The 25,347-nt window shown below is 43.1% G+C and overlaps 3 protein-coding genes across 4 annotated transcripts; 1 reads left to right on the top strand and 2 right to left on the bottom strand.

Annotated features, from left to right (window-relative positions):
• Positions 1 to 2,015: 2,015 nt before the first annotated feature.
• Positions 2,016 to 10,130, bottom strand: med29 (mediator complex subunit 29). Its single transcript, XM_061218118.1, has 4 exons — positions 9,854 to 10,130; positions 8,621 to 8,679; positions 8,337 to 8,421; positions 2,016 to 3,087 (listed from the first exon to the last, which is right to left on the bottom strand). The coding sequence occupies exons 1-4, from the start codon at positions 10,034 to 10,036 to the stop codon at positions 2,860 to 2,862; spliced, it is 555 nt and encodes a 184-aa protein (XP_061074102.1). The 5' UTR covers positions 10,037 to 10,130; the 3' UTR covers positions 2,016 to 2,859.
• Positions 10,131 to 10,169: 39 nt separating this feature from the next.
• paf1 (PAF1 homolog, Paf1/RNA polymerase II complex component) lies at positions 10,170 to 18,389 on the top strand. 2 transcript variants are annotated; one of them, XM_061218117.1, is made up of 15 exons: positions 10,170 to 10,188; positions 10,727 to 10,819; positions 11,165 to 11,194; positions 11,417 to 11,509; positions 12,089 to 12,210; positions 12,693 to 12,759; positions 12,882 to 12,983; positions 13,304 to 13,409; positions 13,655 to 13,723; positions 14,097 to 14,200; positions 14,444 to 14,560; positions 14,882 to 15,010; positions 15,841 to 15,946; positions 16,490 to 16,574; positions 16,953 to 18,389. In XM_061218117.1, the coding sequence occupies exons 2-15, from the start codon at positions 10,773 to 10,775 to the stop codon at positions 17,384 to 17,386; spliced, it is 1,611 nt and encodes a 536-aa protein (XP_061074101.1). In that variant the 5' UTR covers positions 10,170 to 10,188; positions 10,727 to 10,772; the 3' UTR covers positions 17,387 to 18,389. The 2 variants fall into 2 exon arrangements, with proteins under 2 accessions (XP_061074101.1, XP_061074100.1); XM_061218116.1 differs by lacking the exon at positions 10,170 to 10,188 and adding an exon at positions 10,596 to 10,643.
• A 44-nt stretch (positions 18,390 to 18,433) lies between these two features.
• gmfg (glia maturation factor, gamma) lies at positions 18,434 to 23,799 on the bottom strand. Its single transcript, XM_061218119.1, has 7 exons — positions 23,637 to 23,799; positions 22,030 to 22,126; positions 21,176 to 21,225; positions 20,691 to 20,740; positions 19,671 to 19,753; positions 18,861 to 18,934; positions 18,434 to 18,667 (listed from the first exon to the last, which is right to left on the bottom strand). Exons 1-7 carry the CDS (start codon positions 23,637 to 23,639, stop codon positions 18,596 to 18,598), a joined length of 429 nt encoding a protein of 142 aa, XP_061074103.1. The 5' UTR covers positions 23,640 to 23,799; the 3' UTR covers positions 18,434 to 18,595.
• Between the last annotated feature and the right edge of the window lie 1,548 nt (positions 23,800 to 25,347).

Raw genomic sequence — 25,347 nt, 5'->3', positions numbered from 1 at the left:
TCAGAAACATAAGCAGTAATGAAGTCAGCCTTCCGCGTGGCATACTGGCGGTTCCATAGCCCCCCTGCAACCGTGAGGTTCTCACAATGAGGGGAAGCAGAAGTTACAGAGGTTCTGTCACCGTCCAGGGCATTGGAAATTCTCTAAGCACATTCTGCAGGGAGGTTAATAATAACAGTTCTTAAACACCCACAGTATCTAACACCAGGTCAAGATAACAGCTCGGTAAATAGAGAAACTATTGACAGATGAAATGGATCACAAGGATCCGTCAAATCTAATCCTGAACATAACTGGCAAAAGAAAAACCGATGCTTATCCTGCTCTAGTGGGACAGACTCCCCACTTCAGCAGCTCCAAGGGAGCAGTTGTCTCATCTGATTTTGGAAACTTGCATCATTTGCTTTGGAGATTGGAGATTGCAATTATTTCCAATTAACTAGAAATTCCCAGTATGAATGGGTTATAAGCTTGCGCAATAACCATACAGTCTATCAGCAGTATTTGGATCAAATTACAAAATAGTCCTTTTTACTGATCATTTTTAAGGCCAGTCTTGATGGAGAATTTTTTAAAATAATAAATTGCTGATCTCTATAAAGCACAACCCACTACACCCCCTTATATGATCACAAAAAGTGCACACTGTCCCAGCCACATATTTTAACGCAAGAGCGAAAACATTTGCAGCTGAGACAACAATGTTATGGAATAGGTGGTCTGATCTTATCAGGGCCTCTGACTCCTTTTTTCTTTTAAATGTCAGTTAAGCATTGTGAAGCTTGCGCACAACCTTATATAATATATAACCTGTCTTTGTGTTTTATTTTATTTATGTATGCATTCATGTCTGTAGAGCAGTGGTCCTTGAGCACCCGTGTGTGTGCTGGTTTTCCTTCCAGCAACAATTGCAACCCAACAATTTTAACAAACTGTTCTTTTTTTGTTACATGATTTTCATGTTTAGAGGGATTATTTGCCCTCTAAAACTAAATTGTCAGATAGATATGCATACCATAAATAATAAAATTCCCATTGCTAAATTATTTGTAACTGATCAAATTAAAGACTGAAGTGAATCATTCGGTTCCTAATTGGTGAAACTGTTAACACCCAGCCACCAAAACGAACCGTTTGGAAGACAATTAAGAATTCAAAGGCAAAGCAAATGATAACAAAGCAAACCTGTTGATACAAATGAATTACAAATAGAATTACGAAACCTAATTATGAGCCTGTTAGTTAACCCCTCTTATTGGTTATCTCTTTTTATGTAAGGGTGGTGGATACAATTACATAAGGTTTGAACTGACTGACGTGGAACCTGCAGTAGACCTCTGTCTTTAATAACTGGAATCTTGCAAAACCAGGAAATTGGCAATGCTGTCCCATGAATATGCTGGGACTGCAATGTACTTCCAACATCAAATGCTGTCAAACCCATGAAGGCGGTGATTGATTACAGACAACATACTGCTGGTATGCTGTGATAGCAGTATGTAAGCAGTAATAAATCACAGCCTTGAGACTGAGGCACTTTTTGCAGTGTGTGGATAGTAAATGTGTATGTTCCATTGCAATGGAGGGCGTTACTGGAAGTTTCTGTGGGGAAGAGAGCACACTGGAATGGGGTGTTGACACGTGAAAGACTAGGAGGAGGGGTCGCTCGAAGCAAACCTACACCACACCCTCTTTATTAACAATTGATTAATCACTTTATGACTCAGAAATTTCACAGTCACGAATAATAACAGTTATTAAACACCCACTGTAACTGATTCCTAACACCAGGTCAAAATATGAATTCAACATCTTTTTTCCCTACAGTTTGTGAGCTCTGCACACCTGCCACACAATGCAGTTCAGCGTGTTGACTGAGCACAACTCAGTCTTCCAACGCAAAAAATGTTTTCGCTTCAGGGCAAAGATAGTCTTTTCTGAAATGAAAGGATAGGATTGTGAGGTTTTGTGTTATATGCCTCTAACGGTATGTGCAAAAATGACTGTAAACTAAAAAAAGGTTATTGACATTTATTTTCCAACATGTAAAGTTTTGTGCTTTATTAATGATTCAATCAACCACCATCTTTCAAATAAAAACAAACACATTTCCCCAAAATACAGGTTTCACTATTATTTGCACCCGTTTTAATACTTTGTACAAATACTACTGGCAAAAATGACAGCCATGAGTCTTTTCCTACAATTTGTAATAAGGTTAGAGGACACAATTGGAGGGATTTTGGATTATTCCTCCATGCAGAACTTTTCAGAATAATTTCTCCTATGCATTGTACTGCCACCAGATATGCAGTAGTTTCTAAACAATTCTTTTGTATGCAAAAAGATAATGAAATCCCTTGGAATAAGTGACAGTAGACACTATTTACATAAGCGAATGTAAAAAAAAAAATGGAGAAAATATAGTAAACTGCTGTATAACATGCACATGAAGTGTGTCTTGTTGAATTCTCATTAGTTGCACAAAATAGATAAGCATTTGTATATTGTTTATGTATGAGTATTTGACTGAATGAATGACATAATAGAACTGAGAAAATTAAGTTTCACTTGGTTATCCTCAACAGCAGAGGCTGGCTGAGCATATTACCGAAGATATCCGATAAGGAAATAAAAAGTAAAGTGGACAAATTCAACGCTTATGAAAAACACACCTCATAATAATAATAATAAATAATAATAATAATAATAATAATAAAAGCCTTGAGGTGTATCAGAGGGAAGCTTTAAAAGAAAATCACAAGACGGCACAGGTTGGAGGTGTACTGTACATTTATTTCTGGACAGAGAAATATAAAAGTAGAAATGATAGCAAAGGAGCGTGTGGGTCCAGGGCTGTCACAGGATGCCCTGTGGCTGGACTTTGCCGGCAATCTTCTTGGAGCACTCCAGGAGAGCGTTGTGGATGTCCTTGGCGCAGGAGATCTGGGACTTGATCATGCTGAGATACTGCGAGTATGACAGCGATTCGGTCTGCACCGTGTCTGGCTTGGTGGCGGTGGGCACCAGGTTTGGGGAGTGCTTGGCACTGTCTATGCTCTGAGAGAGGCACTCGTACGCTAGTCGCTAGGGAGAAGGAAGAGTGAAGGGAGAGTCTGCATGAGCACAGCACTATACTGATTATGATGCAGTCTATATACTACGATGTATATACGAGCCATTAATTTTATAGACTTCACTATATTCATGGTGAATTCATTTAATACAGTACAACCTGCTTATGACGCATTCCTTCTACATACCGTAAATCCTGAAATTGTGTCTTCGATTCTATTTGAAGCCGGGCCTCGGATAATAGCCGGGGGCGTGGTCGATTCGGACAAATAAAGACCGGCCCCCAAATACAAGCCGGGGTAATATTGCCAACCAGTAGGGCTATCAGTCCATGAGCACTAGAAGACATCGTTTCGATTTAACTCAATGAAATAAAAGAGCTCTTCTTAATATTTAATATTGTTGGTTGGTTTAATACTGTTGCCAATGAAAAGTCATTGTCCTACACCATGGGTCTCCAACACATTGCTCTCAAGCTACCAGTCGCTTGCCGCCCCCTTCTGAGTAGCTTGCCAAAGGCTGAAGCAGTATACATTTAAACACAATTGTTGCCGCGAGGCATTCCAGCCTACAAATTTAATAAAAAGTAAATCAGGCAAAATAAAAAATTTACTCAATTTAGGCTACTTGGCTACGCAAGGGTTCCATGTATTTACAGTACAGCGCACGTTCAATGAATGAATGAATGAAAGCGGCTGCCTTGGCTCGCAATAAACAGACGGGTGGAAATCCCGACACTCTTTCAACTACATAAAACTTAACAGTGAACCATCAAATACCCCCCAGATTTCAGTGCCCATCAGTCCCAACATTTAGCAATATTACATTACATTTACATTATTGGCATTTGGCAGACGCTCTTATCCGGAGCGACATACAACAAAGTGCATACCCATAACCAGGGATAAGTTCGCAGAAAGACCCTAGAGGGAAGTACAACCTACCTGTACAAGAAAGATAAGGACGAGGGCCCTTTTTCATTCATTCATTCATTCATTCATTTAGTGACCAAAGTTAACTATCCAAACACTGCTTACCTAGCCAACTAAGAATACCGATACACAAAGCAAGTCACAGAGACAACAATTAAGGTTCACAGGGAGGGATGGGGAGAGGTGCTGCTTGAAGAGGTGTGTCTTCAGCTTGCGCTTGAAGGTGGGGAGAGATTCTACAGTTCTGACCTCAACGGGGAGTTCGTTCCACCACCGAGGAGCCAGAACAGACAGTAGTCGTGAGCGTGATGTGGAGGTTCGGAGAGGGGGAGGTGCCAAGCGGCCTGTGGAGGCTGAACAAAGAGGTCTGGCAGGGGTGTAGGGTCTGATGATTTTTTGTAGATAAGCTGGGGAAGACCCTTTAACTGCTTGGAAGGCTAGCACCAATGTTTTGAATTTGATGCGAGCCATGACAGGCAGCCAGTGGAGGGAAGTAAGCAGGGGGGTGACGTGTGAGTATTTGGGAAGGTTGAAGACCAGACGAGCTGCTGCATTCTGGATGAGTTGGAGGGGTCTGATGGCAGACGCTGGGAGGCCAGCCAAGAGGGAATTGCAGTAGTCCAGGCGGGACAGAACCATCGCTTGGACCAGGAGCTGGGTCGAGTAGGGGGTGAGAAAGGGGCGGATTCTCCGTATGTTGTATAGGAAGAACCTGCATGACCGGGTCACCGCCACAATGTTCTCGGAAAGGGACAGTCTGCTGTCCATCACCACACCGAGGTTCCTTGCACTGGATGACGGCGTGAGTGTGGTATCCCCGAGGGAAATGGAGAGATCCAGATGGGGAGAGGTTTTAGCAGGGATGAATATCATTTCAGTCTTGCCTGGGTTGAGCTTTAGATGGTGGTTGTCCATCCAGCTCTGGATGTCCCTCAGGCAAGCAGAGATAAGGGCTGAAACCTGCGTATCAGACGGCGGGAACGAGACGAAGAGTTGGGTATCGTCCGCGTAGCAGTGGTAGGATAGCCCATGTGCAGTGATCACAGGGCCAAGGGAGCGAGTGTAAAGAGAAAAAAGAAGCGGGCCTAGGACTGAGCCCTGGGGAACTCCTGTGGCGAGGGGCCGAGGTGTCGATACCGAACCAGCCCAGGCAACCTGGAAGGAGCGACCAGAGAGGTAGGACTCAATCCAGTCCAGGGCTGTGCCACAGATGCCCGTTGCTGACAGGGCAGACAGGAGGATGGAGTGATCCACAGTGTCGAAGGCAGCAGAGAGATCTAGGAGAATGAGGACAGAGGAGAGGGAGGCTGCTCGTGCGGCATGGAGTGACTCACTGACGGAGAGGAGCGCAGTCTCTGTCGAGTGGCCCGATCTGAAGCCAGACTGATGGGGGTCTAGCAGGTTGTTGTTAGAAAAGAAAGAAGAAAGTTGAGTAGAAGCGGCTTGTTCTATAGTTTTAGAAAGGAATGGAAGAAGAGATACCGGGTGGTAGTTCAGGATGATGGAGGGATCCAGAGTAGGCTTTTTTAGCAGCGGAGTGATGTGGGCCCTCTTGGAGGATGCCGGAAAACAGCCGGAAGACAGGGAGGAGTTGACAAGGGAGGTGACAAATGGGAGAATGTCAGGTGTGATAGTTTGGAGAAGAGAAGAGGGGATAGGGTCAAGTGCACAGGTTGTAGGGCGGTGGCAGAGCAGGAGTTGAGAAACATCAGAGTCTGTAAGGGGGGAGAAAGTGGAAAAGGAAGGGATGGGCCTAGAGGGGGGGGAAGGGCACGGTGAGGGGGGCGGTGGTTGTAAAGGATCTACGGATGACTGTGACCTTCTCATCGAAGAAATCAGCAAAGTCATCAGCAGAAAAGGAGGACTGAGGAGGAGGAGGCGGTGCATTGAGGAGAGAGGAGAAAATAGAGAAAAGTTTCCGGGGGTTAGAACCGGAGTTCTGAATTTGTGTTTGAAAGTATTTTGCTTTGGCGGCAGTGACAGCGGAAGAGAATGCCGCCAGGAGAGACTGGTAAGTCGTGAGGTCTGAAGCGTCTCTGGATTTCCCCCACTTCCTCTCCGCTGCGCGGAGGCTGGCCCTGGAGGTACGGAGGGTGTCTGATATCCAAGGACTGGGAGGGGATGTGCGAGGTGGCTTTGAGACAGGCGGACAGAGAGAGTCAAAGGCGGAGGAGAGAGATGAAAGGAGGGTGGCAGATGCAGAGTTAGTGGGGAATTTGAAGAAGGATTCAAGAGGGGGGAGTGAGGCGATGACGGTGCTGGCGAAGGAAGAGGGTGAGAGGGAGCGGAGGTTACGGCGGGCTCAGGAAGTGTGGGTGGGAGGAGGGGGAGGAGGATGGGGAGGAAGAGGGAGGGAGAATGAGATGAAGTGGTGATCAGATGTGTGCAGAGGGGTAACCGTGAAATCAGAGCATGAGCAGTTCCTCATAAAGACAAGGTCTAGGACATTGCCCGCCTTGTGGGTTGGAGGAGAGTGTTGCAGGGAGAGGCCGAAGGAGTGGATTAGCGGTAGGAAGGCAGCAGCCTGGGAGGCTTCTAGGTGGATGTTGAAGTCTCCAAGGAGAATCAGTGGGGTGCCATCCTCAGGGAAGGAGCTGAGAAGGGTGTCTAGCTCATCAAGGAAGTTTCCCAGGGGCCCTGGAGGACGGTAGATAACTGCAATGAAAAGGTTAGTAGGGTGGGATACTGCAACAGAATGGAATTCAAAAGTGGATATGGACAGGTCAGAGAGGGGGAGAACAGAGAATTTCCACGAGGGGGAAATTAAAAGACCAGTACCACCGCCACAGCCGGAAGGCCGGGGAGTGTGCGAGAAGGAGAAGGAGGATGAGAGGGCAGCGGGAGTGGCGGTGTTGTCAGGTGTGATCCAGGTCTCCGTGAGGGCAAGGAATTGTAGGGACTGGAGGGAGGCATACGCAGGGATGAAGTCAGCCTTCCGAGTGGCAGACTGGCAGTTCCATAGTCCCCCTGTGACAGCAAAGTCCTCACAAGGGGTTAGCGGGGGGTAGCTGAGGTTCGAGGGGTTCCGACGCCGTGGAGGCCCACGTCGCAGGGGGGGTCTTCGAGGGAGAGAGCAGACTGGGATGGGGTGAAACATAACATCACAAACTGGGACGAAGCGACGCTAGCGCTATTTAAATGGCCTACAATTGCTCACAAGCAATACCAAATCAAAGCTATAGAATCAAACAGTCCAAAAGTAAATTAAATCCCAAACCAAAGCGAAAATCTTTTGATAGCCTACCGGTATGCTGCTCCAAACGAAACGCATGTCTCACAATAAAACGCACTTTAGGAAAAAAAAGATCCTTAACTTACTGTTATCTACGCTAATTTGTTATTGTTCATGAAGGCGTGTCTGGCAAGTTCTTATTTTATGGATTCTGGACTTTCATGTGATTTATTGTGTTTGAGAATATTTGCAATAAACTAAGTCTGTTAAGACTGACACTATGACTTACCAAACGGTGTTCCTGATTAGCCTACACTAATTTATTTCTGGAAGTGTTGAACAGTGTTGGCCCACTTTAAGTGTAGCCTTTTACTTTATTTCTAAGAATAAAATTCTTCAACAGAAGCCTAATAAGAAATAAAGGCCTGCCTCGAATACAAGCCTGCACCTAATAAAGGCCTGTGCTTTGTGCAGCCTAAGTAAATAAAAGACCCCGGCCACAATTTGAGGATTTACGGTAGTAGACTGCATGATGCATTGCTTTAATACAGTACAATTTCTGATGTATTCCATGTATATAGTACACTGTATTTGGTGTATTTATGATTCATGAGGTTTTTATATAGTATAACACATTTATGGCACATTCCAACAATGTAGTATGATGCATTCCTATAATACAGTACAATGTATTTATGGTGCATTCTTTTTTTATATATCAATTACATCAAAAAAATATTTATTTGTAACTGATAGTGTTCTGGTTTAAAATATAAATTACAGCTCTGCTTTATTTTTCACTTCTGCTGGCAACAGACCATTTAGGGAAGTGTCGGCATATGTAATGCAAGAAGGAAGTTTATATTAAACGCAAACATCCCTCTTCCAATATTGTCATTTCAGAGATTAGGCCAGTTTATGGTTGTTGCAGTTTACTTTATTATTCTACTGGCAAATTATGTTCTCTATTAAACTGTTCTGCTGTTAGCGCGTTGTTGATTTTGAAAAGTGGGTGCACAAATTAAAAATGACATCCAATTCTTGTTTTGATTTGTTTGATGTTAATTAAGAGGTTGATGCTAACTATTTTCTGACTGCATAATGGTGGTAGAGAACCTGGAGTCATTTTAAAATGGAAGCAGGTGATTGGGCCTTACCAGGCACAGCTCCAGCTGGTCACAGAGGGCATAGAACTCTTCCAAGCTCTTATCGAACCTCTGCACCGCAGCATCACTGCTTTTCCTAAAAAACAAAAAATAAGTAAATAAATTGCTTTTCCTCACACTGCTGTGATACATCTTGCTATGCCTGCATAATGGTACTATCCATACTTTTATTGGAAATGATAATAGGCTAAATACTAATTGTAGAGGTCTTAAAATGGCTTTCCTAAATTAAGTATATAATTACATACTTTGACAACATACAGCTACATACTTACACGCCATTATCAATTGCTGTATTATGTCCTAGATTCAATGCTGCAATCTTCATTACATTCTGAAAGGACATAGAAATATGAATATGATTACCATTTTAAATTACAATGGTGTGACTGATGGTACATCTTACCAAAAGAACAAGAGAGATCACTGTACCATGTCATAAAATGCATACCATACTAGCCTAATTTTAATTAGATTACATTACATTAATGGCATTTGGCAGACGCTCTTATCCAGAGCAACGTACAGTTGATTAGACTAAGCAGGAGACAATCCTCCCCTGGAGCATTATGGGCCATGCTCAAGAGCCCAATGGCTGTGCAGATCTTATTGTGGCTACACCAGGGATCAAACCAGCCACCTTGTAGGTCCCATTAATGATTCATTGTTAAATTTTCTATTTAATGTAATAAACTGAGTATAGGCTGGGGCTAAATCCCATCGTCTTATTAACAAAATTCAAATGCAACCATGCTCCAAAGCCCATGCTTGGGATGTTTTGCCATTGATAGAACCTTTATTGGTATAAACATTATGATTTATAGAGGGTCGTTAAGACTGTAAATTTAGCCACCTTACTTTTGCCATTACCTTGAAAACACATTACTCCTTGAGATAGTCCTTGGGTGTAATATTTACAACTACAACTTATTTTCATTTGATATGCTTGCAAATGCAGTTTCTGCACAGGGTACGAAGATAGTGATACATTTCACCACCACCTGTCTTCCCTGACTACCTAGGGGACTTTTTCCCCGGGTTTGCTTCCTCCCTCAACAGTCACTGCTTGCAGGTTGCATGAGGTGGGTGCAGTTTTGATACTTGGCAACAGGTATCCCCCAGGGTTCTTGGTCCTTTCGTATTCTTTCTCTGTCATTTCTATATTGCTTTTATCATCTCCTATCATGACATGTCTTCTTGCTACACTAACACACAACTCTTTCTCGCTCGGATGTTATCTGCTCACCTTGCCTACACTTCAAGCTGGATGACAAATAATGTAATAAAGCTCAGCAGGGCTAAAAATTAAAACAGAGACTCTCGACTTCCCAGCAGCAGCCCCTAGCGCCCAATAACACCGATGTGCTGCACTACTATACGACCCTCTGGATAAGAGCGTCTGTAATGAGAAGTGACTGTAATGTAAACACTGTAACATAGCTAGCTAGCAGGCTATCAGTGTTAAATGCAATGCTAGCTGGTGCAACATCTAGCTGAGGTTTAGTCACCTGTAGACTTTCTTTCAGTTGTGGTATCAGCATTTTGAAGCGGTGCACTGGATCAAAATCTTGCTGTTGCAGCTGCTGTTGTTGCTGCTGTTGTTGTTGCTGCTGCTGCTGTAACGTAGCTGCCTGCATCCCAGCTTGGGTTTGCGCCCCACCAGGCTGGTTCATCTGTTGTTGCGACGCCATCTTGATATTATTCACATTAACATCCGCGGAGAAATGTTTTTTATGACGTAGAATTCGCTTAATGGACCCTCTGTACGCGAAGGATTCTGGGTTGTGGGTCAAAGTTTTTGCAAATATACTTGAGGAAGTATATTTGCTTTTTGCATTGTGAGGTACAAAGTTATGTAGTTGATTTAAATCGTAAATGACAAGTACATTCCACACATCAACATTACAAGCGAGATTACAGATAAATAGATCTAGAAAGTACTTTAACAAAGCGTGATGTGCGTGTTTTAAGAAGTACTATGCCTTCTTGTAAATAACAGGCATGTATAGGCCAGCATATCTACTGCTGTTGTTGTTTTTTCGACTAAGGCACTTACTTAGTTACCTATACTGTAAAAAGAAAGTGTATGTAGACAAGATGACGGGAAGTCTTCGGCAATTACGCCCTATTGGTTGAAATGTTCCTTTACCGGATCTCCTTACCAAAGCGACTGAAAATTGTACCGGAACTTCTTAGCAGAACAAGGAACGACAGAAACAGTGCGTGATCCCCCAGAGTAATAAACAGTCTTTTCAGGGGTCTTTAGGCTACCACAGCGGTGAGGTTGCGAGAGCGAGTGTAAGGGTTTTAAGTAACTAGGGGTTTAAATCCAAACTTTCACCCACGAATTGTGATATACACCGTATTTTCTTCATCTGTAGCGATACCTGATCTTACATCGAGGATTGTGGTCAATCTTCTTGAAATATGGCGCCAACTATCCAGACCCAGGCTCAAAGAGAGGACGGGCACAGGTAAAGTGTCGTTAGATGGAAATATGGCTTGGTTAGCTGATATTGGCATGCAACTTGCATGTTACACATTATCAGACCAGCTTGCTGGTCTTGCAGTTGTTGGGTAACCAGTTAGCAATATTGTAGTTTGCTATAGCCTGGTATTTAAATGTCATTGCTGCGTAGCTGCTATGTTTCATGTGTCTTCTCTCTCTTGCTCATACCCAGTTATAAGTAATGTAAAATGTAATTAATAGGACCAACTTCATAGTTAGTGATCTAAATCTAGATGGCTAAAAGTTTGACCAGTTAAAGGAGCGACTACATATAGGGATTGATTTTTATTCAATATTCTCTTAATTTTAGGAGTACTTCACACAGAACTGTTCCAGAAAGGTAAGTTACTTGAGTCTTGGTTTTATTTTTGAATCCATGGGTAATTCCAAGGGTGCGACTAATGTTTGTTTGACATCCAGGTGTCAAAAATACATCTGCTAACTTCACTGTTTATCTTTATTTAGTAGATTACAACGTCTCTTAATAGTTTATTGTCGCAAAATATGATCGATCCCTGACAGCCACACTGTTAAATGTGATTTCGTGTTTATAATCTCTCAGGTCTGGTGTTGTTTGCCGTGTGAAATACTGCAATGGTCTCCCCGACATCCCATTTGACCCGAAGTTCATCACGTACCCATTTGACCAGCACAGGTAGGCATTTTCTTTTTTTATTCCTAAATCATTGTATTTACTGGAGTAAATTAATTGCAGATAACTGTCAAGTGTGAATGGTAAAATGGTAAATGGTTGGAATTTATATAGCGCCTTTATCCAAAGCGCTGTACAATTGATGCTTCTCATTCACCCATTCATACACACACTCACTGTGAAACCTTGAATAGGCTAATAAACCCATTTCATGATTCATTGTAAATGGCCACAATGTATGATCCGTTACATTTATATATATATATATATATATATATATATATATATATGTAAAAAATCAGTAACGACAAGCTTATTTATAGTTTGCCCAGCCATTTCTTGTATCTTGTATATACAGTTTTAGTTTAACCAAGGTTAGTATTAGGAGTTGTAGTAAGTGTTATTCAAGCAGCCTAAAAGAGCATGCACTATGTTTAAAATGTAGTGTGCCAATTGTATAGATTATTTTGGGAGCCTCTCATGGCGACCAAAACATAGGCAAAGGTACGCAACACATGCCTTTGTAAAAGTTCCTTGTTTCCTAAATATTTGAGTTGAAATAAATGTTTGGGTCTGTGGCAGGTTTGTGCAGTACAAAGCCACTTCCCTGGAGAAGCAACACAAACACGAGCTGCTGACTGAGCCAGACCTGGGTGTCACCATTGACCTCATCAACCCCGACACCTATCGCATTGATCCAAACAGTAAGTGTAGGGTAACTGATATCGCCTTCAGTCCTTCTCTGTATGTTTTCCTCAAGCATTAGCCTTTTCGGAATAACTGCACCGTAATCCGAACCTCATTGGACCTCATGTCAGCTTTTCGTGCCAGGAAAAATGTGTAGATGCCATGAGCCTCTAGATCAAAGACATTGGAGCAAGCAAACCCTGGTGAAAACCACTCATAAGTACTCATGGACTTGGAGACTTGAAGAGTAGAAATCACCAGATAATGCCACAATAATGAAATTAAGATGGGTAGTCGTGTCCCAATTACTTCTCAGAATGACAAGAGCAGAAGATCAGTGACAGTGGTTGAGTCAGTAGTCATTGTGAACTTAAATAAAACCAGTCTGGGATCGCCTGTAATAATGTCATCATAATAAGCTATATTTAGCCTTGCTATTATCTTATAACATTTTCCTGGGTATTGTAGTGTATGGTCAATTTGGAATTATTCTTTTCAGTTCTTTTGGACCCAGCGGATGAGAAATTATTGGAAGAGGACATCCAGGCTCCATCTAGCTCTAAGCGGTAAGACTGCACCTTCAGGGGCAAAGGTTCATCATGGTGATGCCTGCAGCCCAGCAGTGTATTGATCTTTTTTTTTCATTTTGGTGAACGCTTCCTTTCAACTCTCATGCTTTTCTTTCAAGGTCCCAGCAACATGCCAAAGTGGTTCCCTGGATGAGGAAGACCGAGTACATCTCCACCGAGTTCAACCGATACGGCGTCTCCAATGAGAAAGTGGAGGTCAAGTAAGTGCGAATTTAACCGTTTTTTGTGCTCACTCCTGGTGTCCAGTATGGACAGCTGGTTAGGGCGAATGCATGGATTGAAGCGAAGTAGTTGTGGAAACAGGTGATGGTTTGAATTGGGACCCTGTCCTACATGTTCCAGTCAGGGCCTTGGTGGGGGCCTACTACCTGTTTACCTTGGTGTTGCCGCATGCTCCTGCCACCTGAAATCTAATCCTGGTCATTCCTGGTCATTCCTGGTCATTCCAATGGTCTGCTCAATGGTCGGATCATCAATGCAACTATTTACAGAATACATATGTGCTCTTCATCTTTTCTAGGATTGGTGTGTCTGTCAAACAGCAGTTCACAGAAGAGGAGATCTACAAGGACAGGGACAGCCAGATCGCAGCCATTGAGAAGACATTTGAGGATGCACAGAAAACGGTGAATGAAATGACGGCTTTCCTATTGGCTGACAGGGATGTTGATATTTTTCACTGGCAGTTTTCCCTGGCAGGGATTATGAGTTAAATATATTACGGTACTGAACTGAAGTTGAAAAATAATTCCATTACAATCTCTGAGCAGAAGTGTACATGAATTATTGGCATTTCATTAATTTACTATGAATGTATTTAATGTGATTGTTTTTTACATTTTTAATTAAATGTTAATGAATTTTTCTGCAGATCACACAACACTACAGTAAGCCCAGAGTCACTCCTGTGGAAGTCCTGCCTGTGTTCCCTGACTTTAAGGTGAGAGTATGGAAATGGGGAGTGCCTGTAGCATACGGTATTGTCCGCAACCTTAAGGGGTTAAACCGCTTCTGACATCATAGGCCCAAACCTTTGGTTGAATATGTTTTATTAGTTTGTTTTAACTGTGCTTCTGGAGATGAGTATCAATGAGAAATATGATTAACTAGACATTCAAAATGTCTAATTAACTACAGTTCAAGTGTTTATTTAAGAAAAATTGGTGTCTAGTTAAGAAGCTTGTGAAAATTCAGGGATTGCGTTTGTGGTTTGAAGGAAAGGCAACGTGTGCGGTTGTGCCAGGACTTAGTCTGTGAGACCCCCTGATTGATGCTAAAGTTTCTAATGTGGCCAACGCCCGTTTCTTCTCCAGATGTGGATCAACCCATGCGCTCAGGTCATCTTTGACTCGGACCCTGCTCCTAAAGACATCTCTGGTCCCGCTGGCGTGGATATGATGTCTCAGGCTATGATCAGGTGAGGGGATGGGATGGAGGCTGTGGTCAGGAACTAGATGTCTTGTTAAAAAACCGTATTGCACATGCGTTGGCACATGCCACACACTTGCACGCACGCACATTCTATGTGTGAACCATTCCTTTTTTTTTGTCTTTTGCAGCAAATACAAAAGTTAAACGCACTATAAAGAACGTAGCACGTACAACAGTGAAAAGTTGTTATTATTATATGATCATTATAATGTGATGAATCTGCTCCAAGGGGAATGATGGATGAGGAGGGCAACCAGTTTGTGGCCTACTTCCTGCCCAACGAGGACACCATGAGGAAGCGCAAGAGGGACTCTGAGGAGGACGTGGACTACATGCCAGAGGAATTGTGAGAAATGGGACACTCCCAGTCTACTTCCTGTTAATGTACCCCTATAGGCTATAAAATAGTCACTGCCTCTCCTGTAGTACAGTGTGTGTCCTGGAGAATGTTAAACAGTCACTGACTCTCCTGTTGTATTATGTATATCCAGTAGGGGGTAAATACTGACTCTCAGGTAGTACTGTGTATGGCCTGTAGGATTTTAAATGGTCACTGGCTATCCTGTAGTACCGTGTGTGGTCTGCTGGGTGTAAAACAGTCACTGCCTCTCTTGTAGTACTGTGTGAACCGTAGGGTGAATTATAATTTGTTGATGTTTTGATGTAGATATGATTACAAGATCGCCAGGGAGTACAACTGGAATGTGAAGAACAAAGCCAGCAAGGGCTACGAGGAGAACTACTTCTTCATCTTCAGAGACGGAGACGGCGTTTATTACAACGAGCTGGAGACCAGGTGAGTCGGCCAGCCGAAGGGGTCACACCACGGTCATCATCGCCTTCATCGTTCTTCTCTGAGCCTTTTACAAATGGTGCCATGATGTGACTGAATGTGTGCGGTTCATGGAAGGGAGTGAAATCCCAGGAATGCTGGGACTTCACTTGGCAATGCAGATTGCCGGTTTCCGAGATTGCCTGCAGTCAAAGGTGCTCAACTAGCGTGCTGTTGCACCATATTTAAAGACATTGATGACAGAATTCCCAGGGCTGGGAGATATACCACAATAATATTGATCAAATTACTGTCATGTATGCTGTATTGCCTCTCTGTTCATAATTTGTTTAATTATGTCTGATGTGGAAGTAAACATCCAAACTCCGAAGGCCATATGAAATGCTTCCAGAGAAAACGCTTGATCAACACTGTTATCTATTGGTTGTTGATAAGATGGCCAATCAGCAGCAAAGGTTGCACAGCTCCCATGTGATCATGTGTGTCTTTGTCAATCACATGGAAGCTGCAAGGTCTTGCTGCTGATTGGCTGTCTTGTGTACACCCATGAGGTAACAGTGGTGACATTTCTTCCCCTTTTTACTCTGAAGTTTGGACAACCACATCGGGTATAATTAGAGAAAATGGTGAACAGAACAGCAATGCTCCATTGCTGCTCAATGACCCATTGCATTGAGTCAGTAGTGCATCTCCCAGGAATGTTTAACAGTGTTTGGACACACTGAGTCCTGATCGATGAGTCCTGGGAGAAATGGGATGCGAGTGGTATGTGGTGTCTGTCGCTGAGGGGGAACGGTAAGCACCCTTCTCACCGCTGTGTTCTGTTGGGACAGAGTGCGACTGAGCAAGAGGAGAGCCAAGGCCGGAGCGCAGTCCACCACCAACGCTGTGCTGGTGTGCAAGCACCGTGACATGAACGAGAAGGAGCTGGAGGCCCAGGTAAGGCCTGCCGTCCAGCCTCAGCGTGCTATCATTGAGGCTGTGTTTAGCCTGGCCGTGTTTAGTGCTCATTGAGGCTGTGTTTAGCCTGGCCATGTTTAATGCTCATCGGGGCTGTGTTTAGCACAGCCGTGTTTAGTGCTCATTGGGGCTGTGTTTAGCACAGCCGTGTTTAGTGCTCATTGGGGCTGTGTTTAGCACAGCCGTGTTTAGTGCTCATCGGCACTGTGTTTAGTGCTCATTGGGGCTGTGTTTAGCCTGGCCGAGTTTAGTGCTCATCGGGGCTGTGTTTAGCACAGCCGTGTTTAGTGCTCATCGGGGCTGTATTTAGTGCTCATCGGGGCTGTGTTTAGCACAGCCGTGTTTAGTGCTCATCGGGGCTGTATTTAGTGCTCATTGGGGCTGTGTTTAGCACAGCCGTGGTTAGTGCTCATTGGGGCTGTGTGTAGCATTAAGTTTTAGCTCGCTGTCATTGGGGCTGTTTAGTGCACCACCCGCATTATCACTTCCTCAGGCCTTCTCTGTTTGCGCTCTGATTGACAGGAAGCTCGCAAAGCTCAGCTGGAGAACCACGAGCCCGAGGATGAGGAAGAGGATATGGATCTGGAGAAGGATGTACAGGACTCCGGTAAGCCCTTTGTTGATTATAGCATGCTATCTAACTATGTTTGCAGTAAGCGGATTGTGTTGAACGATTTTAAAACAGCATTCCATTTAGTTCGCCTTTTTAATACAAATGGATGTGACTTAGGTCTAACAACGTTAGCTAACTGATTGGCTGCTTGATTTGTTTTTAAAACATAAGAATAAATATTACAAACACTATGTTCTCTTTGCGTCATTCCTGTCCTCAGCCAGTTTTGTTCGGCGTGCACTATCATTTCAAACTGTTAGCTACAGTTAGCTCATGTTTGTGGCGAACAGAGAGCATTTTAATGTTTTGGTGAACTTTCGCCGTGTTGAACGCGTCGGCTCTAACGCGCTCTCTCCGGGCCCCCCCCCCCAGGCGACGAGAAGGAGAAAGGCAGCGAGAGCGAGAACTCGGGCAGCGAGTCCGAGCGGGACGAGGAGGAGGAGGAAGGCAGCCGGCGGGGAGAGGAGGAGGAAGAGGAGGAAGATGAGGATGAGGAGGGCGGCAAACGGCGACGGCTGCGGAAGGGCAGCGGCAGCGGGAGCGACAGCGGGGACGACCGGCAGGCGCGGGAGATGCGCGACGAGGAGGAGATCTTCGGCAGCGACGACGACAGCGACGACGAGGAGGAGCCCAAGAACGGAAACCGCAGCAGCGGCAGCGAGGACGAGGAGGAGGAGGAGGAAGGAGGAGGAGGAGGGAGGCGCAGCCGCAGCCGCAGCAGCAGCGAACACTCGGACGTGGAGCGACACAGCGGTAGTGCGAGCGAGCAGGCCTCCGACTCCAGCGAGGCCAGCGACAGCGAGTGACAGGCCACCCCCGCCGTGTAACTGGTTCAGCCCGGCCGCGGCCTCTACCCCACTCAGGGGAATCCTTCATTCTTTTAGCATCCGGTCCGAAGGGGTGATTTGTAAGAGCGGTGTAGAGGCAAATGCAGCCGAGTTGTTTATGGTTTTTTCCTGTTTGATTTACATGAAGTTTAATGTAGGTGTTCGAGGTGGACTTCCCACCATTGTTTATAGTTTGTACATAATTACCTTTATTCTGTTAAGTCTCTCTCTCTCTCTCCTTTCTGCTGCTTTCAGCCCATTACTTAAACCCTGACGCAGGTTGCATTGCCTTTAGGCCATATTTAGCTTCCTGTTTTGATATTGATACTATTATAATGTGTATTGATGGAACAGATGCCACTGTATCAGTCTGTGGAACTGGTAAGGCTGTCCAGGAAATAAACCTGGAACATGGAAACATGTTTTCTTTTTTACCAGCTTTGATTACCTGTTGAATAACATAAAAGTGGAAGTGCATATTAGAGCAATAAATGAAATGAGGTTATTTTATTTTCCTTGCTGTGGTATGAAAACATAAGTGAACCTTAAAGAGCTATTTTTGCCACCTCAGCTGGTTCTACACAGGATATGGCTCCTGTCTGGTGTTTTAAGAAAGGAAACTTTTATAACCTTTACATGTGCCTGTGTTTGAAGTGTGTTTCTGCTTACGCAAAGGAACAGCTGTCTAAGCCTCATTTTACAGCGTTTGACTGCGTTAGTTTCTCTACACTCTCTGTACTGTAAGGTGGAAAAAGCTTCTGTGATCTAATAACGGCAGCCACTGAAATTAAGGTCTACATTCTCCTCTCCATTTCAGAAAATTGTGTCGTATTATTTGGTCACTTACCCATAGTTTGGAACTAGTGATCATGAATATGTTGCACTCCAGAGGTCAGTGCAGTTATTGTGTTGCAGTTGTACTCATGTGCCATTTGTATGATGGTAGGGTGTAAATAAAATGCTGGTTTGGCCTTTCTGCACAGCTTGGAGAAGGGTCCATTTGCTCAGGCATACACAACGGCCAGCGACGCTGTTATGCTCTTTATTGCACAGACTTTCTACATTTTGCTCTGAAGAACATTCACACTGAGCTTCTGTTATCTAAAACATTGAGCCACACAGCAAAGCTGTACTCTCCTGGCTGCTGGTGTTGCGGGTTGTAAAGGTGGTCTTGTGTCCCTTGCCTCTTTAGGTGAAGAAAGCCAGTTTCTCTTTGAGCCATTCCTCTGACAGGTCGTCAGTGGTTCGAGTCTCAAACACCTGGGAAGGAGAGATCGACGCTGCGTTAGGAGCAGGGAGAGCTTTTACGCGGATGCCTGTCTTACTGTTGCCCGTGATTTGTTGCCTTTTTAATGGCCGTTTGCTGTTTGGGGGAGGCTAAATGGTTCCTGTCCTCATTACTTATTGATGGGCTGGGCCTTCTACACCCTGTAAAACTGTCTGTGGACATTACCTTGGTGAGCTCAGCGATCTGCACCAGCCGGTTCTTGCTGCCCGCATACATCATCTGCTGCTCTGGCTTGCAGCCTATTGGGGAGGAACATACACCGGGGTTCAAAGGTCACACAGTGCTAACATAGGGATGGTTAGAATGCAATGAGTTCACATTAAAATGTAAAAATACAATTAAAAGGTTAGGTGTGTGTGAGGTGAAATTTGCTTCACTGAAATTGAGCACGCTTGACTATTTGTGACATTGTCTGGCCTGGATTGACAGCAAAGGCCTGTCCATTACTGAATCGTGATTTTATTCTGAATCGGAATGGTACAGTAGTGACCGTACATTGCATTACGGTTTCAAGCTTGGTGAGGGGAGTCAGTCGCCTGTTGTTAAGCTTAAGTTCATCTGCGTAGGTACAGCATTTTAACTCCGACTGCTCTGACATATTGTGTACATCTGATGACACTGTGAAAAGGCAGCCCAGGCCAGCTGATGTGTAAAATGTCTTCATTATTGGGCTCATAATGACAGGATCGCAGCAGAATCCAGAGCCTTTAATATAAAGCTTTTCTTGTTTGCACTGTTGTGTGAGAATATAGCAATTTACATTTGTTACTATATTGCCAAATGGGATATGTGTTTAAAAAATGTTTTGATCATTATCAGGAACAGTGTTTCCATAGCTTGGTATCCTTTGACGCAAAAAGCAGGCAGATGAGTGGCTGGTGAGGGCACAGTAACTCATCCCTCTTGATGTGTGTTTGTCGGGTTGTTGGTTGGGGACGTTGTGCATGTTTAAATGGATGGCGTGGCAGCACTTACCCACAGGACTGCAGAAAATGAAGCAAAGCGGGTAAGACACTCTGCCGTCCGTGTGTGCGTACTTGTAGCTGTAGACTATGAATGTGGAGAAACGTCAAGGAACTGTCCATAGGGAGATGTTTATGACGAGTTCAGCACTGCACACCCAGAGCGTAATTCTCTGCTTCTAATGGCCTGCTCAGATTTTGATAGCTACTCACTGGTTTTCTTCAGCTTCAAACCACATTCATACAAGAAAGCACTGCCTGTGAAACCCATTTCTGAAAGATTTCCAGATTTTTGCAATGAAAAGCAAAATTAATCAAATAATCTGGTAAAATAATTTCGAAAATTCTTCATAATTACATTTTGTAGCAAGAAGATGATAAAGGGGAATGGTAAATGCTACTGTCCTTGCTATGTTATCCAGAACATTCACCTTCCACCTGGGAATTTAACATACAGCGGGGTCCAAAAGTGTTGAGACATTGTTTATTTTCATGATTACATTTTCATGAAAGAAAAACTTTATATAAATTAAAGTTACTTCAAAGCTTTGGAAGAACTACTTGACGCAAGGAGTGCTGCACAATCCACAATCACCTGACCTCAACCTCGTTGAATATTTATTGGGACACTGACAAAAGCCAAGCATTCGGTAACATCACAAGATGCTCTTTGGAACATTGTCAAATAATGCTGGGATAACATGGACCAGGTTTTGTACTCATTTGTGGAGTCCATGCCAGCTTGAGTGCATGCTGCCATTAAAGAAAAGCTACCTCACTCGACACAGTAAATATAGTAGCACTAACTACGTATGCTTTCTCTGTCTTATGAAGTGTCCACATTCTCTTGCAAGACTGACGAGAGTTACAAAATCTGTACCGCGTCTTTTAAGAAAAAACAAGCATTTCCCCCTTTTTTGGTCAAATATATTCATTTAAATAGAGAGTAAGGGGAAATCAGGATTTTGACAACGGTTTTGAGTTCAGAAGAAGAGAAGAGAGAGTAGAAAAGTTTGTGCTGTTGGAAGGATATCTGGGCTGTCGTTCTGGCAGCTCATTTCTCAGGTCATCAAGAGTAATATCCTAAAATGGGAAGAACAAGTAAATCCACAATGTGGATTTCAAAATATTCAATCTGTGGTGTTGGTTTGAGGACAGTATTAATCTGAGGAGGCCGTTATAAATATTTTGTACTGTATATTCGTGAAATTGCATTTATATAAAAACATATTCTTTAAAGATTAGTGTGGATACATTTAAATTAACAATATACATTTGGTTTTTAAAGATTTTTATTTAAATTTATTCACACGTATCTTTGAGAAATATTTTTTATATAAATGCAATTTCACACATTTTATTTTGGACATTTAATGCCAAAAGCAATACCAGGCTTTCTTGTGAAATAAGCTGTTTTTGTGCCTGATTTGCTGTTGTAAAGGTAGGAATGAAATTGATTGGTCTGCCATGTAATTCCTTACAATGGAGCAAGCAAGACTGAAAAGATGACAAACATACGTCATATTCTTCTTCCAGGATCACCATCTGTGTCTCCTTATCAATCTTCACTGAAATTACCAAGAAATTGTGAAATTATCATGACAATATTGAACCTTTTTCAGATTTCCTTGCATATTTATTTGGCAATTTATGTGGCTCTTCTGTTTCTACTGTATATTCCCCATTGTATTTGCTCCTGTGTTATTCCTGTGATTTGCCTTTCGCATTATCTCCAATAGGGCTTTACAAGCTGTGGGTAAATGTGTCAGCAAATAAACAGATAAAGGAAATGCCAAGGCCAAAAATTGAATAATTTATTATACATCAATATATATTTTAGTCCTCCTAATTATTTATTATTTGTGTCTGGACTTCCTGGCCTTATTTGCAATCTACTCTAGCCTCCCCTTGGTGGAATGAACTTACTACTGTGGTCAGGACTCTATACATATTGATTATAAATGGACCGTCAATGCATTTTCAGTGACATGTTTGGATGCCACCAATATTGCATGGCACAGAGCTAATCTAATATAATATAGCGTTATAAGCCCGAAAATTTATCAAATATAATACAGTGTTATGTGACAGAGCTAATCTAATATATTGTTATATGGCAGTGAGCTAATCTAATATAGTTTTATATTTTTATATTACAGGGATCTAATCTAATAGTTGTATATGTCGGAGAGCATTCTTTTGCATTCTTTTAGAAAATAAATTATGCTCTGCAATTGTAAAGGTTGCAAACACCCCAAACAACCTTATATAACAGTGTAAAGTTTTGTAGGCAATACATAGTCAACTGTTGACTGTAGCATGCATATACCTGTGGGGTTATAGGAGTTGGTTTTTGGATTTTTTTTACTCACTGAGGATGGCAGCATTGTTGGTCTCTTTGCGGAAACGGAATTTTTTCAGTTTCGCTTTCAGACTTTCATCCACTTCACACACCACCAGTGAGTCAGACTGGAATAAAAATTAGAAAGATAAACAGAAAGATAAGGGCGGGGTCATGTTTTGCTGCCCCCTTGCCCCTCCCAAACCACAACTCTCCAGCTCCATTGCAAATTGGTCCAGATCACATATTTTTCCACATGACAATGTTTTATGGATGTAGCTGCACCTGACAAAATCACAAGAACATGTTTTTGCAACTTCCAACTTCCAACTTCCCACAACCTTACAAAATGCTGTTAAAATGTCATTTGGCAAGCTGAATGGCCATGTGATTTAATAATTGAGTCACTCACATCTTGGTCACAAGAATAAGGCCAATATCCTACTGGATATTAGGTGTATGGTGCTAAGCCCTGCTGTACAGTGTTACTCTCTATTCCACAGTGCTATGCATGACTACTCTGCAGTGCCAACAATTACTCTGATCATTTTTTTACTGTACAAACCAACCATACTGCTGGTCCACTATATTCCCCTTGTAAAGCCCAAGTATTTCAGTAAACAGGATTGCAATTTGATTTTGTTTCGTGTTCGGAAGTCCATGTTTTTCCTGTAGACATTTCATCTGACTGAAGGGCAAGATCTTCGGAGTGGTAAGATGAGTACTTCATTGATAATTATTGTTAACACCTTTGCACATCTTAAAATGGAGGCAACCCACTTGTAGTTCAGAGTTTGTAATTTGTGATCAGTCGGATTAGATTTTACAGCCCTAGATTTCCCAGGTTATTGTTCCACATATACCCGTAAGCATTTAGATGTTTAGATCTGTTTGTATAACTGACACAATCCATGTGAAGTACCTTTTTGAAGACAGAAGCAGCATCACACTATTAAAACATGAATGTGCTGATATACTGCAACAGAGTGCAATATCCACTGCGTGTACATCAAATCCCAACAAAAAACAGGTAGGAATCGTGTACATAATGGTGAATGGTAACAAATAGAGGTATAGTGGCTGAATATTTTAGAGCTTCCTGTGCAGAAATATGAAACTGATAACTGGATTACCAAATGTGTTGAACGTTTGCCTTCTTCCAGTTCCAGATGACTTTTGGCCAAACAGCACAAGAAATGACTATATGCTGCATGTTTGACAGAGCTCAGATGTTTGACAGAGCTCACATCTCCTTCCTCTGACGGACGGCAAAATCAATCTTTAGTGCTTTTCTCTCGGTGAAATCAAAAACAAAAACAGAGATCTACTCTTGATGTATATTAGTGCCACGTCCTTGAACGGTTTTTGCAGCCCATTATCAAACGCAAAAGAGCTCTTAAAATAAGAGATGGTGGCTGGGTTTTGGGGCTCGTGCCTGTTTGCCTTTTGTATGGCACCACTACGAAAAGAAGCTACCTCCTCTAGGGAGTGCTAGGGTGCGGAAGGTGGGGGTGGGGGGCAGCAGGGCATGCCAACAACGAGCCACTCCGTGTTTAGAGGCTACCCTCTGCCACGTGGAGAAACTGTTTGGAATATTAGACACAGATCACACACCAGTAAGAAAAGCATATCCCTTACCATTCTATGGGGAGATGTGCACGTCCCTTTCTCGTTACAAAGCAACAGATTACCGCTGCACAGGTTCACTTTCCACCAGAGGCCTTGTGACAGGATGCTGACAGTTCCTTCAGTTCCTCTCTATGCAGGCGATGTTGGAAGGGGAGGGCCAACCCTCCACCACAGGAAATTAAGCTTAACGTGCAGCACTGCACACGAAACAACAAGGCCAGGAGCACACCACTTCCTGCATTGAGAGGGAGCTGCCACACTGTCATTTCCGATTAGATAGCCTTTGTACGGGTTGGGTTGCATTGGGCTATTATGATGACTCTATGCCTTGTACAGAGGAAATGAAGAAGGTACAATAGGTAATTTCAGACTTCTAACTGTCGAGAGAGGAATTTCAGCAACAAACACACTCAAACCACAACACTGTTTATCCCACCCCTTCTCTGTGAGCACTCTGACGTTGAAATAGCATTGGCTGTGGCAATTAGAACCAATTTTCAACAATGAACTTGAATTATGTACAGCTATACAATGTTTTGGTGTAGAGTGCCAGCCCATCAACTGCATATTTTGAAACCTGAATTTAAGGACTATAAACACAGGCAGAGGGTGAGTCAACATATCAGTGAGCCTTTTTCAATTAAAGGAAGGGATTTACAATGGTCTTGTAACAATGCTTTAACACAAAAATATTACCTATTGTACCTTTAAAAAAATGAAATGACAGCCTGGTGTTTGTCTCGGCCACAGGTGTCAAAATCCAGTCCTGGAAGGTCGCAGTGTCTGCTGGTTTTCGGGCTGTTCCCGGCACCTGTGGTTCATTTAAGTCTTTGATTGGCTAAAGAATCCACACACCTTGTTCTCAAGGCCTTAATTGACAGCTGATTGAAAGGCAACCACGAAAACCCACAGACACTGCGGATCCTGGTCTAGGCAATCACAATCTGAATCTATACATCTGTGTTGGTGATTAATCATCCTACAGGCGTTCCCGAAGGCTCTGTACTTGCCTCAAACCTGGCCCCTGAAGGGGGCATGAGTCTCTGGTCTTAATCTCAAGAGCAGGGGTGTCAAACTCCAGTCCTGGAAGGCCGCAGTGTCTGCTGGTTTTTGGTGTGTTTCAGCACGAGAGATACACTTCAATGTCTTTCATTGGCTAAAGAGTCCACACACCTTGTTCTCAAGGCCTTAATTGGCTGCTGATTGCAAGGAAACCACGAATACATGCAGACACTGCGGCCCTCCAGAGCTGGAGTTTGACACCCCTATATTCAACTATGTTGAAACACACTACAAGGGACATTCAATTCAAATAAAATAAAGAATAGTTATTTAAACATTTTCACTGCAGCATGTTCTTGTCATTCAAACACATGTATTATGTCAAAAAATTTAAATATCTCCATATCTTCCCTGAAACACATCTTGTGCAGGATGACACTGCCACCTATACATCAATCTGGGTAAAACTGCTTTTTCATTTAATCCAAGTCATCACCACTGTAAGACCTCTCCCTCAGTCTAGATAACACTTTTAATAAGCCTGGAGGATAACCATAGATAAACCTGACTTCTTCTCTCCTATAGTGACAGTGAGTTTGGAATATATTCTTTCTAAGCAATAGCTGAAGAGTCCAACCCTTCTTCACCACTTACTCTACATAGCTCCTAGTTCAGGGCAGGCCCTGGTACTCTCAAACCTGGACTAATGCAATTCCAT

The sequence above is a fragment of the Conger conger genome, chromosome 13 (assembly GCF_963514075.1).
Source record: "Conger conger chromosome 13, fConCon1.1, whole genome shotgun sequence".
In the NCBI taxonomy this organism is placed as follows: Eukaryota; Metazoa; Chordata; class Actinopteri; order Anguilliformes; family Congridae; genus Conger; species Conger conger.
The sequence above is the reverse complement of the archived record's forward strand: the minus strand, read 5'-3'. Positions and strand labels throughout refer to the sequence as shown.

Excerpts from the sequence above, each read along its gene's own strand:
- paf1 (XM_061218117.1), top strand. The coding sequence starts at position 10,773 with ATGGCGCCAACTATCCAGACCCAGGCTCAAAGAGAGGACGGGCACAG. Across the intron at positions 12,211-12,692 it reads CTATCGCATTGATCCAAACA|TTCTTTTGGACCCAGCGGAT; the intron begins GTAAGTGTAGGG and ends TATTCTTTTCAG. Across the intron at positions 12,760-12,881 it reads GCTCCATCTAGCTCTAAGCG|GTCCCAGCAACATGCCAAAG; the intron begins GTAAGACTGCAC and ends TTTTCTTTCAAG.
- med29 (XM_061218118.1), bottom strand. The coding sequence starts at position 10,036 with ATGGCGTCGCAACAACAGATGAACCAGCCTGGTGGGGCGCAAACCCAA. Across the intron at positions 8,680-9,853 it reads AACTGAAAGAAAGTCTACAG|AATGTAATGAAGATTGCAGC; the intron begins GTGACTAAACCT and ends ATGTCCTTTCAG. Across the intron at positions 3,088-8,336 it reads ACCAGCTGGAGCTGTGCCTG|CGACTAGCGTACGAGTGCCT; the intron begins GTAAGGCCCAAT and ends CCTTCTCCCTAG.
- gmfg (XM_061218119.1), bottom strand. Across the intron at positions 21,226-22,029 it reads CAACAATGCTGCCATCCTCA|TGAAGATTGATAAGGAGACA; the intron begins GTGAGTAAAAAA and ends TGGTAATTTCAG. Across the intron at positions 18,935-19,670 it reads CATTTTCTGCAGTCCTGTGG|GCTGCAAGCCAGAGCAGCAG; the intron begins GTAAGTGCTGCC and ends CCTCCCCAATAG.